Genomic DNA, 12,891 nt, shown 5'->3' on the forward strand with positions numbered 1-12,891 from the left:
AGCTAAATATCTTCTTTGTTAGCAGTATTTTGTGACATTTTTACAAGAGAACTCTGCTTGTCTGTCTCTGTCTGTCTGTCTGTCTCTGTCTGTCTGTCTCTGTCTGTCTATCTCTGTCTGTCTGTCTCTGGCTGTGTCTGTCTCTGTCTGTATGTGTATTAAAACTGCAAGACATTTGACATTGTGACTATTCCTCCCGCAGCACACGGAGGCGTTGCTGTACGGTTTCCAGTCCATAGCGGAGACGATAGATGTCAATTATTCCGACGTCATTCCAGGCCTTATAGGTCTCATACCCCGAATCAGCATCAACAACGTTCAGCTGGCCGACACGGTGATGTTCACCATAGGTGAGCATTTACCTCATAGACACACTTGATTTTACATTCATCGGCTTTTCTGTTTTACTTTTAAATTCTAAAAGTCATCAGGAGAAGCAGGCATGTTTTTGCTGTGAGCAAAAATACTCGTTGAATCGTCTATCTCAGGGCGCTGCTCCTAAATGGCAATGGACTCCGGCGCTTCATCACTCTTGCTGTTGCGGGACCTTAGTGCTGCCTATCTTACTAGAACTGTTGGAAAAATGGATTGGTCTCTCAGGAACCGTCCTCTTATGTTTCAGATCCTACCTCTCAGATAGCCCTTTAGTGTTACCTGTGGTGTTCCGCAGGGTTCAGTACTTGGCCCCTTTCTTTTCACATTGACATGCTTCCATGAGGTGATATTATTCGCAAGTATAATATCAGTTTCCATTGCTACGCAGATGACACTGAACTCTATCTTCCGATGGAGGAATCTGCCACACTAAACAGTGGAAATTTGGAGGCCTAAAAAAATGGTTGTTAATCAACTTCTTGCGCCTTAACTCTGAAAAGACCGAAATGTTAGTTATTGTTCTGTCTAAATACCGTGACTTGTTCTCAAAAACAGCTCTAAACATTGCCTCAGAGTGACTCAGTTAAGAATTTAGTTGTCATATTTGACCCCGACCTGTCCTTTCAAACAGACGTGAAGAGTATGACTAAAACATCTTTCTTCCATCTTTGCAACATTGCTAAAATTCGTCCTATGCTGTCTCAGTCGGATGCAGAGATTATAATTCATGCGTTTGTTACTTCCCGTCTCCATGACTGAAATGCACTACTCTCCGGTCTCATCTCATCTCATTAGCTACACCGCTTATCCTCAGTAGGGTCGCGGGGGCGCTGGAGCCCATCCTAGCAATCATCGGGCAGTAGGCAGAGGACACCCTGAACTGGTTGCCAGCCAATCGCAGGGCACTTGTCTCCCGGAGTCTAAAATCAAGAGCCTGGTACAAAATGCTGCATCCAGGCTTTTAACGAAGACATGATTACATGACCCCGATTTGAGCTAACCTGCATTGGCTCCCTGTTCGCTTAAGATGTGATTTTAAGGTTCTGTTGATGTTATACAAAATCATGCATGGATTTGGAATTCCGCCCCATGTTCTGGTCCGGAAACTTCGCTCTGAAAATGCTGGTCTACTTGTGATCCCAAGAGCCAAGAAGAAATCCGCAGATCGTTCTCCATCCGGGCCCCGGTGCTGTGGAACGCTCTTCCTCCTGAGATAGGATCTGCAACCTCAGTGGAAATGTTTAAATCTAAGCTTAAAACACACTTCTATTCCATAGCATATGAATAACCTAGATTTCATGTTGACAGTATCAGGTGATGCTGTCATAATAGTCTGTAGTTTGCAATAGTCTGTGGTCTGTGCAGCTCTTTGAGACTCTGTGATTAAGGGCCAAACAAATAAACACGACTTGACTTATTGTTCAAATTGACATTCCAAGTCAGGTGAACCTCATGGTGATTTACTGTAAATTGATGCCCCAGGTGCTCTGGCTGAGTGGTTGGCAGACCACCCGGTGATGCTGAGCAGCGTCCTGCCCTTGGTCCTGCAAGCTCTGGGCAACCCGGACCTTTCCATTTCTTCCGTTTCCACGCTAAAGAAAATCTGCCGCGAGTGCAAAAGTGACCTGTCGCCCTACGCCAACAATATAGTCGCTGTATCTCAGGTGCGTTTGTTTTATCGGTCGGAAGCGCATTTCAGCTCTTATTTGTGTGGAGTCACCATTCTTCTTTTTGTTCCCTGTTTTCTACAGGAGGTTCTAATAAAGCAGATCCACAAGGTCAGTTTATGGTCTGGGTTTCAATTAAATGTTATAAGTTTATGGTTCAGAATTTACCTACGGGGAGGAATAAAGTATCTATCTATCTATCTCTCTCTCTCTCTCTCTATCCATCTCCAACTCTCTTACTCTCTTGCTCTCTCGCTCGCTCTCTCTCTCTATCCATCTCTAACTCTCTTGCTCTCTCGCTCGCTCTCTCTCTCACTCACTCACACACTCTCTCTCTCACTCTCACTCTCACTCTCACACTCACTCACTCACACAAAAGGTCTCCGTCCGGGTGGCCGACAACTTTTTCAAGAAAAAAAAAAAAGAAAGATTTTATTTTCAAATCAAACGTATGCTTTATTAAGATTTCGAAATTTTCGTACGGTTTGGAAATTTCAGAATTTAGGTTTGTTTGGCATTTTGCACACGCGGCAGCCAATCAGAAGCCTGCATCGAATAACTTCGTGCTTCTGGACCCTCATGAGCGTTATAATGTCGTGCATTTGCATATCATGTGCCAAAGTAGACGCACAGAGAACACAAGAAAAACTGGATAAGTGGTTAGGAATCAAGCCAAAACCTCAGCCCTAGAAGAAAAATTCAAAAGAAGCTCACAAAATTGATGACGCTCCAAAACGTATACGTACATTAAAAGCATCGTGGAAAGAGGAGTTAATGTGGCTTGTAGCAGACGACGCAACGCAAACATTGCATGAATGAAGACGAGTCAATACAGGTACATACTGATAGCAGATGGAAAACAGCCATGTCATATACATGCAATGAATGTTATAAGTAGCTTTATAATCAACTTCATTTTAAAGTGTTGTTCTGTTATCCAAAATTAGGTGTGCGCCTTATACAAAAATATCCTATTTCCTCCCCACCCTCCTCACATTTTAAGCCCTGGCTCATTTGCATGTTCCCTGTGATTAAACCAGATGGTTTGCTCATGTTGTTTCGTGGCCTTAATTTATGAGGATTTCCTCTGTTTTTATGGTAGACGAGTCAGTGCATGTGGCTGATGCAGGCCTTGGGATTTCTGCTATCTGCTTTGCCTGTAGAGGACATCCTCAGGAACCTTCACTCTCTCATCACGCCTTACATCCAACAACTAGAGAAGCTCGCGGACGAAACGGTGAGTGGATCAAAACACGGATACAACACACAACGCATATCTCTTGAATATAGTCATCCCTTGAACGAACATAAAAACGCACCAGCTATAATTCAATGGATCCTGTTCCTTAAAGACACACATTCATCACATTATGTGAACAGCTGAGCATGTGTAAGAGTAGGGAGTGAGGCAAGTGAGTGGTTCCCTGTGTTGACTGGTGTGAGACAGGGGTGTGTGAGGTCACCATGGCTGTTTAATGTGTACATGGATGGTGTGGTGAGAGAGGTGAATGCAAGAGTATTTGGCACAGGTGTAGAGATGATGGACAACAGTGGAACGGTGTGGCAGGTAAGTCAGTTGTTTGCAGATGACACAGCGCTTGTGGCTGATTCTGAGGGAACATTGAGAAGGTTGCTAATGGAGTTTGGAAGAGTGTGTGATTGGCGTAAGTTATGTGTGAATGTTGGTGATGATGTGTTCATGGATGGAGTGGGCATGGCGTTAGAAATATGGTTGCATGGACGGGTGCTGGAAGAAGTTGAAAGCTTTAGGTACTTGGGTTGTAATGTGGCTCCAGTTGGTGGGATGGAGTGCGAGGTATTGCACAGAGTCAATCAAAGAAGCAAGGTTTTGGGTGCTCTGAGGAGAGGGATGAGCAACAAGAGTTAAGAGGGGACTGTATGAGACTGTGATTGTGCCGACTGTGTTGTATGGTGCAGAGACTTGGAGCCTGAACGCAGATTTGAGAAGGAAATGAAATGTTTTTGAGTTGACTGGCTCAGGAGGTAGAGCGCTTGTCTTGGGACCAAAAGGTTGCAGGTTCGATTCCTGGCTCCTCTGTGTTATATGTCAAAGTGTCTTTGGGCAAGACACTGAATCCCTAATGCCCCCAATAAGCAGGTAGTTTGGTTGTATGGCTGACTCCCTATTGGTGTGTGAGTGTTTGTGAATGGGTATGTGTGAAGCACATTGTAAAGCGCTTTGGGAGCTCTTCATTGACTTGAAAAGCGCTGTAGAAATGCAGACCATTTACATTTAATTCATTTACATTTACGCAAGATGGAGGATGCTTTTTCCATCTGCGGATGATTGAGCATGGAACAAAGCTGCTGCTAGGTGTTATGAAACATCCGCCAAGAGGAATCTTGCGTTGTCTTTGTCTTGTAGCCGTCACACACACAAAGTAGCACACTACTTCATTGATCCTGGCTGCTTCTCATCCATTGTTTACTGTCTTCTACTTGCTTTGTCAGCATGACATAAGACTTTCAAATGGGCTCATTTGCCCTTTGCTGGACAAATAGTGGCTCGTCGTGGGTAAACTTTTTATCCCTCTGTCTTAAAGGATTTTGTGTTTAATATTTTAAGCAGGTCATCATAATCCCAAAGGTGAGAACCACCAGGAAAAGTATGTGTGTGTCTGTGTGCGGAGTCAAACTTTGGAACAATTTACAAGACGAGATCAAACCATCCCCAACTATTCACTTGTTCAAATTTAAATACAAAAATAGAAAATACAAAGTTGAATCTAGAATTCTTGGCCTGTAGTCATTAGGGGGATGAGATGTAGCCCTGTATGCATCATTCGAAAGAAATAAAAGCCTCTTCAATTATTGATCGGCTCATACTTGTGAACATGTGCTGCTCATAAAACATACAGAATGTTCCACAGTTTGTCCATTAGCGTTGATGTCAGTCATGCGGAAGTCATCTAATAAAGCCGGGACCTCGGGGTTGTTTATTAACTCATCTGCAGAGGCATTGATGGGATACAGCTTCCAATTTTAGCATACATTTAGGATTTTCATTTGGATCCAAGACGATCATATTTTAGATAGATAGATACTTTATTCATCCCCGTAGGGAAATTAACACTTCCAGCAGTATCCTTTTGTTGTTTATTAACAGATTAACAGGATGGCCTCGGGGTGCTGTGTTTGTAGTTTAGCAACAGCAGAGTGAATGACGTCACACGCTAGTCCAAAAGTTGGATGTCCCTGCGGCAGATGGAAATCTTGTTCCCAGGGTTACACCACCTCGTGTTCACGTAGATAGCGAGTCCGCCTCCTCGCTGCTTCCCGCAGGCTTTTGTGTCTCTGTCTAACAACGCTGAAGCCGGGTAGCTCCGGGTAGCTCCACGTTAGCGTCCGAGATGCTAGACGTGAGCCACGTTTCCGTAAAACACAGCAAACTGCACTCCCTGAACGCTTTGATGTTTTTCACCAGCCCAGCCAGTTTGTCGGTCTTATTTGGTAGAGAGTTGACATTTTCCCATGATTACGCTCTGCATCCACGATAGGGCCCCCTCATCACGCTGGCATGAGAATTCTTCAGGGCAAGGAGTTGATTCCTCGAAAAAACGCATTTTTGTGCTTATTGGCTCATGTCTCCCCGCAAGATGGCGTCTCGGCTCCTCCCATGGGCGTGCCAAGCAGGTGTTTGGGGCCTTGAGGTCTGGCTCTCGCACAACAGTGCCTGTCCTTCTGCGTCAGCAAATCCACGAGTCCTGTTATCAACATTTCCTAGACAAAATATTATGCATTTTGAACAGCCTGCCCTGATATTGAACTGAAGCTCAGTCAGTGAATATCTTTATTGCATTAAACTGAGTCAATTGTATAAAATCCTTTATAGTCAAATGTATAAAATCCTTTAGTACCAACTTTGTATGTCATGGGTGTGACTCCGCTAAGGCTTGAACCAGCGAGCTCCCAGTCTTAGGACTGGGCGCCCTACCTCAAGGCGACCTAGCTGGTCTATTTAGCTACACTCAACATTTTATTCATACAATTTCAGCATCCCTTATATTTTTTTTTCTGCTTTTGCTGTTTTTCTCCTTTCAGCCAAATCCGTCCAATAAATTAGCCATCATCCACATCTTGGGGCTTCTGTCCAACTTGTTCACCACGCTCGACATCAGCAAGCAAGATGACGAATCGGCGGACGGATTAGTCGTGTCCGTCAAAACTGCCCCTCCTCCGCCCGGACCCAACCCGGTGAGTGCACCCTCTCAACCACCTCTCCTTGCCATCATTTAAGGAATATTACAAGCAAGAGGAACGTGTTTCATATTGAGTGCCGAAGCGTATCGTGAAATATTTCCACAGCTGGAAGAAGACGACGCGTTCAGCTTCTGTTTAAATATAATCAAGTGGTGTTGTCACGATACTGAGATGGAGCCAATAAGAGAGATGTTACTCTCGAAAGGGAAGAGCAGTTGCCAGCCATTTTTTGCCTTTTCGACTCATTTTTGAAAGCCTACAGAAAATTTAGTTCTGCGGTGTGAGGTTTTAACATTGCCTAAACTGCAATCTGACTCAAAGACACCTTACGTGTCTTGTCTAAACCCTTACGGTTGGAACATGTCCAAAAGTCGGAGAAATTATTGAGCCGAGTATAGTCCACGTATTACCGTATTTTCCGCACTATAAGGCGCACCGGGTTATAGGGCGCACACCGAAAAAATCGTTTTTGGTCCTATTTTTGACATACATAAGACGCACCGGATTATAAGGCGCTACAATGGGAACGTCGACAAAACAGTCAGATGGTTCAGTCCAACTTCTTACCCCCTTAACATTCCCAAAGCTTGCAAAGACGCAAATACGTGTCGAGAACACGTGTGGATGCGGTGTCCGTACGATGTCACTCAAATGCATCGTTCCATCAAGGTTCAAGTCTTGGGATTCAAGAAATGCCACACATTCTTTAGTTTCTATTTTCTTTTTCGCTCGCAACTTTACTGTACATATGACAATAAACACTTGGAATTGAGTTGAATTTAAAAATAGACACTCCATTCCATCCATTATCTGCACCGCTTATCACAGAAACATCGAGTTCAGTCTGAAACAAGATACAGGGACAATATAAAACCCGGAGTAGCTCACCGAAGTCGTTGTGTTCATAATAATGTGCAGCCAATGTCCTCTTATATCCATGAGTGCAGTAAATCCAGGAGAATAAAATATTTACGAATACAGAATAGAAAAAATACTTTCTGTGTGCCGTCAGCCACGTGCTATACGCATTCATCTTTTTCGGCTAATTGCAGGCTTTGTTTTGCCGTTTAAGCCAATGCCAGCCTGTAAATGATAAAAAGAATCCGCCCCTCGACCTCTGAATAACTTTAGCCAATAGTGATCGATTCAAATGATGATTGACACATTGGTTAGCCAATGAAACGCCGGTAAATAAATCCCAGCATACACCGCGTACTACTTGGCGTTCGGGGGAAAATCGAGTCGGCGGCTGCAAGTTTGTTGGAAAACTTAATGTTGATCCATAAATAAGGCGCACTGTATTATAAGGCGCATGGTCAGCTTTTGAAAAAAATAAAGGCTTTTAGGTGCGCCTTATAGTGCGGAGAATACGGTAAGTTATTTAGCCGAAACACACAGTTGAACAAATCAGGTCTCTACCTGTGCCAATTACAATCGTGTGCAGGAGACAGAGCGAAGAGACTCCGGGGGCTCCTCTGTCATGATACATGCCGTTGGAATGTTGACACCCCATGACCAAGCCTCTGGCTGATTGGTCCGCGCAGTGTTGATGCAATTATTCCAATGGTCCTTCGAAGCATTGGGAGAGGGGTGATAGGTCATCGCCCTTGCCCCCAGGCGAGGTGATTAAGTCATTGTTTTCTACACAAACAGAATTACAAAGACACATTCCAGAGGAAATGCGTTTTTTTGAGTATAAGTTATTGTCATTAACATCTCATCCCTTTTTCTTTTCAGGGGATTTGTTCATTTTGTGATATGATATTTCTTGCAACATGATTACTTGAACTACTTCAATATTTTCCTCAATATACCATTCGAATCGTGCTAAAAAGAGCACAGCGGGGTTAGTTTGTGTTAAGTCAAACTAAGTCCCGTTTATTAGTGGGCAAATTCAAAGCATTTAATTATGTGTCCTAAATGATTGCCATTTAATATTTTCTTTAAAGCTAAAATGTGGATACATGCTTCTTCACAGGTGGTGGTGGTCCTGCAGCAAGTCTTTGCCCTCATCCAAAACGTACTCAGCAAGTGGTTGAATGACTCGCAGGTGGTTGAGGTGCGGCACCTTGTTTATTTTTGCCCTTTTCTGACATTTTTCCGCTCGGGCTGAATGGAAACGTGTTCTCCTCAGGCGGTGTGCGCCATCTTTGAGAAGTCTGTAAAAACGCTCCTGCACAACTTTGCCCCCATGGTTTCGCAGTTGAGTCAAATGCTGGGACAGATGTACAGCACCATCCCCCAAGCTTCTGCACTTGACCTCACGAGACAGGTAGGAACGAATATATAAGCTAAGGAATTGGGCGTGTCGTAAATTCCCGACTATAAAGCGCACCTGATTAAAAGCCGCATGCTAAAATTTAACCCCTTAAACCAGGCGTGTCAAACTCATCTTAGCTGGGGGCCACATGCTAGGAGAAAAAAATCTCACAGGAGCCAGACTAGTACGTTTAAGAAAGAAAGAATGAGAGTGGGAGAAAAAGACACAAAAGAAGAGTGAGAGAGATAAAAAAGAGCAAGAACAGGAGAGTAGGTGTTTGTGTGTGAGAGAGAGAAACAACCTGAGAAAAAAGGGAAACAAGTGAAAAAGAGTAAAGATGGAAAAAGAATGAGAAAGAAGTGAAGAAAGAAAGTAACAGAGGGGGAAAGATTAAACAAATGAAAAACAGAAAAAAAACGAACGAAAGGGAGAGAAAAGAAGTATGAGAAAGAGAGAAAGAAAATGAGTGAGGAAAAGAGAAAAATAAAAATGATAAAGAGAGAAAGGCAAAATAAGAGTGAGAAATAGAAAAAAAGGGACAGAAAGAGAAGGATGAGAAAGAAGTAAAAAAATAAGAGAGAAACTGTCAAATGTTAAAACTTGAGATTGTATTAGGATAAAGAAAAGAACTGTAATTAGGTTTTTGATAGCACTTCCATCGGAGGCGCATCTTGATGTGGATTAATGAAGTCGGAGCTTATCGACATAATGAGGACACATTTGTTTGGACAGGAAATTCCAGGCTTGTTTCTCCCGAGTTGAAATGTTCTGCCTTGGTCTGGAACAGTTAGCAAGCTGAGCAACACAGCGCGGACCAATCAGCCAGAGGCTTGTTCATGGGGTGTAAACATTTTCTCCCCTCTATTGTTCTCTCTCACTCTATTATGCTCTCTCTATTTCTCTCACTCTTTCCTTGTCTCTTTTTTTCCCTTTACAGCTTTCTTTTAAATCTACTTGTCTTTTTTTTTCAAACAAGTAGCCCCCAGCTAACATAAGTTTGACAACCCGACTTAGAAATTTTACTCAGGTTTCTTTTTTTTTTTTTTTGAGATGCTACGTTTGCTTTTGTTCTAGTTGGTGCACATCTTCGCCAGCCAGACGGAACATTTCCCGCCCATTAAGGCTCTATTTGAGCTGGTCACTTCAGTCACACTCTCCATCTTCCAGCAAGGTAGGGCTTGGTAATACTATGAAATTCCCCCCACAGATTGATCTTTGAATGTATAGGTCTCCTTTCGTCGACGAGGTACAAAGTCGCACAAAAACGGCCGAATAAAACTTTCTCTTTTGTATTTCTTACTCTGCGATCACTCATCCTACACTTTTTAATTGATACCGACTGGGACATGAAAAAAAAAAACAAATGTTTACTTGAATATTCTGCGCCAACTCGTTGAAATATTCAGAACACCACTAGGCGCGACACTTGCACGGCATAATGAGCCAAATGCATAAGTTGGAGTGGAAAATTCTGCTTTCACTGAGACGATGATACTCTGTTTATACTGAGAAATGTTTGCTAAAGCGTTCGTTATCGAGTAAGTTGAGTCGTATTGAATCAATATAGTAATTGTCGGTGTGTGAGCGTGTGTGTGAATGGGTAAGTGAGATGCAGGTCTTCAGTGACTTTTTTCACTAGGGGAGGGGGGGTCTTTGGGGGGGAAAGCTACATTTTTTTAAAGTTGTATATTAATTTTTTTGTTTTTCTGATATCGCACCAAAATAGAGCTTTATAGTTTCTTTGTAATCATTTGTTTTAATCACAAAAAAGGAAAGGATAGACATCCTTATTTTATTTTATTTTTTTAATTAAAGATGATTTAATTAGATTTTTTTTCTTTACACAAGAATTCATTTTTGCAAAAATAAACTATAATGAACACAGCCTGTTTGTTGGATTCACCCATCACCCTTCTCTGTATTACAGACCGCTTTATTGTCTGACTATATTCTTGCGGCCCAATAATCTTAGTAATTATAACAATACAACCAGTTGAGGGTGTCCCCTGCCCACTGCCCGAAGATAGCTGGGATGGGCTCCAGCAACCCCGCAACCCTACTGAGGATAAGTGGTGCAGCTAATGGATGGATGGGTTATAACAATAATCTTAGCAAGCCCAAATCCACTCTGTCATCGCTATACCACTAGGGGTCTTGGCCACATAAGAAAAAGCATTAGATTTGATCTCATTATCGCACTGTTTTTACACACAGTACGACGTTGTTTTGGCTGAACTCTTTCCCATTATGCTCCATCACAACGTTGGACAATTTGGCACCATGAATTAAAAAAAAAGTGGTATGATGAGATGTAATATATTGCCTTTTCATATGTTACATTTAATCCTAGTGATCTAATGATTAGGATTGGGAACTCTCAGCCCCTCCATCCAGGTTTGATTCCAATTGGTCAGCGAGTAACGCCTAAATAGATAGATAGATACTTTATTCATCCTGTTGGGAATTAAATACTAAAATGTAGCTTTTACCAAATTGTTCGAATGAGTTATCTGACTCCATTAACCAAACACAACCTACACTCACCCAACAATGCGCGCTCATTTCTTGATGGAAATGATGAACAAGAAAAGCCGACATTTTCACACGGGGGCAGATTTAATTTCATTTGCAATTTAACTAAGTGAACTCCATCGAATATGGACGAATTAGTGTCGTCGGAGTCTCTGGGAAGCCTTTTTTCTCTCGGCCCACATCTTTCCGCAAGATGGTGTGCCGGCTCCTCCCACGGGCATGCCAATGAAGCCCAACGTGAGCCCCACCACCTCGCCGCGATGTCTGGAAAACTCAAAACAGCGGAGAGCATTTCTCAAACCATACCTGCCGTCCTCCGTCATCAGGGCCTTTCTGCGTCGTCGGATGTGTTGACTATCTTATCAGCCTCACGTCCTGTTCCCGCCATTCCTGTAAACAATATTTTCTACCAGGGTGCCCTTAACTTTCACTGCTCATTGAACTTAAGCCTACTCGGTGAAAATCTTCATTGCACTCGATAAATGTAACTTGTATTTAATCGTATAAAATCTTTTATAGTCAAATGTATAAAATCCTTCAATCCCTCTAGGGAAATTCCCACTTCCAGCAGTATCCTTGTGTTGAAAATTAAGATAATAAAGATATAGGTTACAAAAATACCCAATATAACGTGTTGATATAGAGTATTTAAATAGTGCTATGGAAAATACACACTGTCATAAAAATAGGGTAATATGCAAATGTAGGGGTAGGGTTTCATGTGGGCTTTTAATCCCCCGGGTGGAGTTAAAGAACCTCATGGCATGAGGTTAGCACGTATAAGCAAAAAATAAGGGAATTTTTTTCTTTTTTTTTTTTGCAGCCTGGTACAAAACTACTGAAGGCTTGTACTGTGGAAATGTTTTTAAATGCAATGCGTCCTGACTAGATTTGTCATGGTGGATACTCTAATAAAGGACGTTTTTATCTTTGTGAATGCAGAATTAGGGATTTAATTGTCTGCGAACGTGTATGTCTTGTACACAAACTGTACAAGTGTAATCGGGTATAGCATTTTTGGGGTTGTACACTCACACCAGACACTATCCAAAAGAAATAAGACATTCATTTCCGGCTCCTGTGCTTCTCTTTATGCATCCCCCTACCCCTTCCCTCCCCCTACCGCTATCTCCTGTCTCTAATTGCTTCCGCAATGGCTGCCGCACTCCCCGACTCTTCCTTTCCGAGCAGGAGCCTTTTCCTCAATAAGACCGGATTCTGTATGTTCGCGGCACATACGGTTGGCACCTAAACGCAGCGTATGGCTCTATGAGAGCTACGTGGGGACTCTTTGATTCAAAATATGTTTTTGTGTAGGTCAGGGGTGTCAAACTCATTTTAACTCTGGGGGGCCACACGATAGAACAAACATTCTGTCGGGGGCCGGACTAGTAGATTAAACAGAAAGAAAAAGAGAGAAAAAGAAATAAGAGAAAGGGGGTAGGGAAAAGAAGAGAGGGCGGGACAAAGAAAGAAAAAGAGAGAGGGAGAAACAAAAGATAAAAAGTCATGAGAGAGGGAGAAAAGAAAGGAAGAGGAAGAAAGGAATCCAAAGAGAAATAGAAAGACAGAAGGAGAGAAAAGAATTAAAGTGTAAATTAGAGAGAGAAAATAGAAAGCAAGACAGAGAAAAAGAAAGAGTTCGAGAGAGAGAAATAGAGAAAAGAGAGAGAGTGAACAGGAGAAAGAAAAAGAGGGAGAAATAAATCAAAAAGAAGTGTGTCAGAGAGAAATGGAGAAATACTACCACAACAAAAGTGTTAACTGTCTTTGGTGACAGCCGGTGGAAATATTTAAAACCACAGCTCATTTTCCTCTAGCGCACAGGTGTCAAAC

At 42.5% G+C, this 12,891-nt stretch overlaps 1 protein-coding gene across 1 annotated transcript in view; it reads left to right on the forward strand.

Annotated features, from left to right (window-relative positions):
• Positions 1 to 12,891, forward strand: part of LOC148355956 (importin-13-like) — a 54,577-nt gene that overhangs the window by 25,122 nt on the left and 16,564 nt on the right. Inside the window, exons 10-17 of the mRNA XM_088349065.1 lie at positions 203 to 350; positions 1,858 to 2,039; positions 2,127 to 2,153; positions 3,145 to 3,279; positions 6,105 to 6,257; positions 8,242 to 8,322; positions 8,398 to 8,535; positions 9,598 to 9,694. Of these exons, the coding sequence (XP_088205191.1) occupies positions 203 to 350; positions 1,858 to 2,039; positions 2,127 to 2,153; positions 3,145 to 3,279; positions 6,105 to 6,257; positions 8,242 to 8,322; positions 8,398 to 8,535; positions 9,598 to 9,694 (961 nt within the window). The remainder of the gene's footprint in view (positions 1 to 202; positions 351 to 1,857; positions 2,040 to 2,126; positions 2,154 to 3,144; positions 3,280 to 6,104; positions 6,258 to 8,241; positions 8,323 to 8,397; positions 8,536 to 9,597; positions 9,695 to 12,891) is intronic.

The sequence above is a fragment of the Urocampus carinirostris genome, chromosome 12, assembly GCF_059441175.1.
Source record: "Urocampus carinirostris isolate Australia breed hairy pipefish chromosome 12, RoL_Ucar_1.0, whole genome shotgun sequence".
NCBI lineage: Eukaryota > Metazoa > Chordata > Actinopteri > Syngnathiformes > Syngnathidae > Urocampus > Urocampus carinirostris.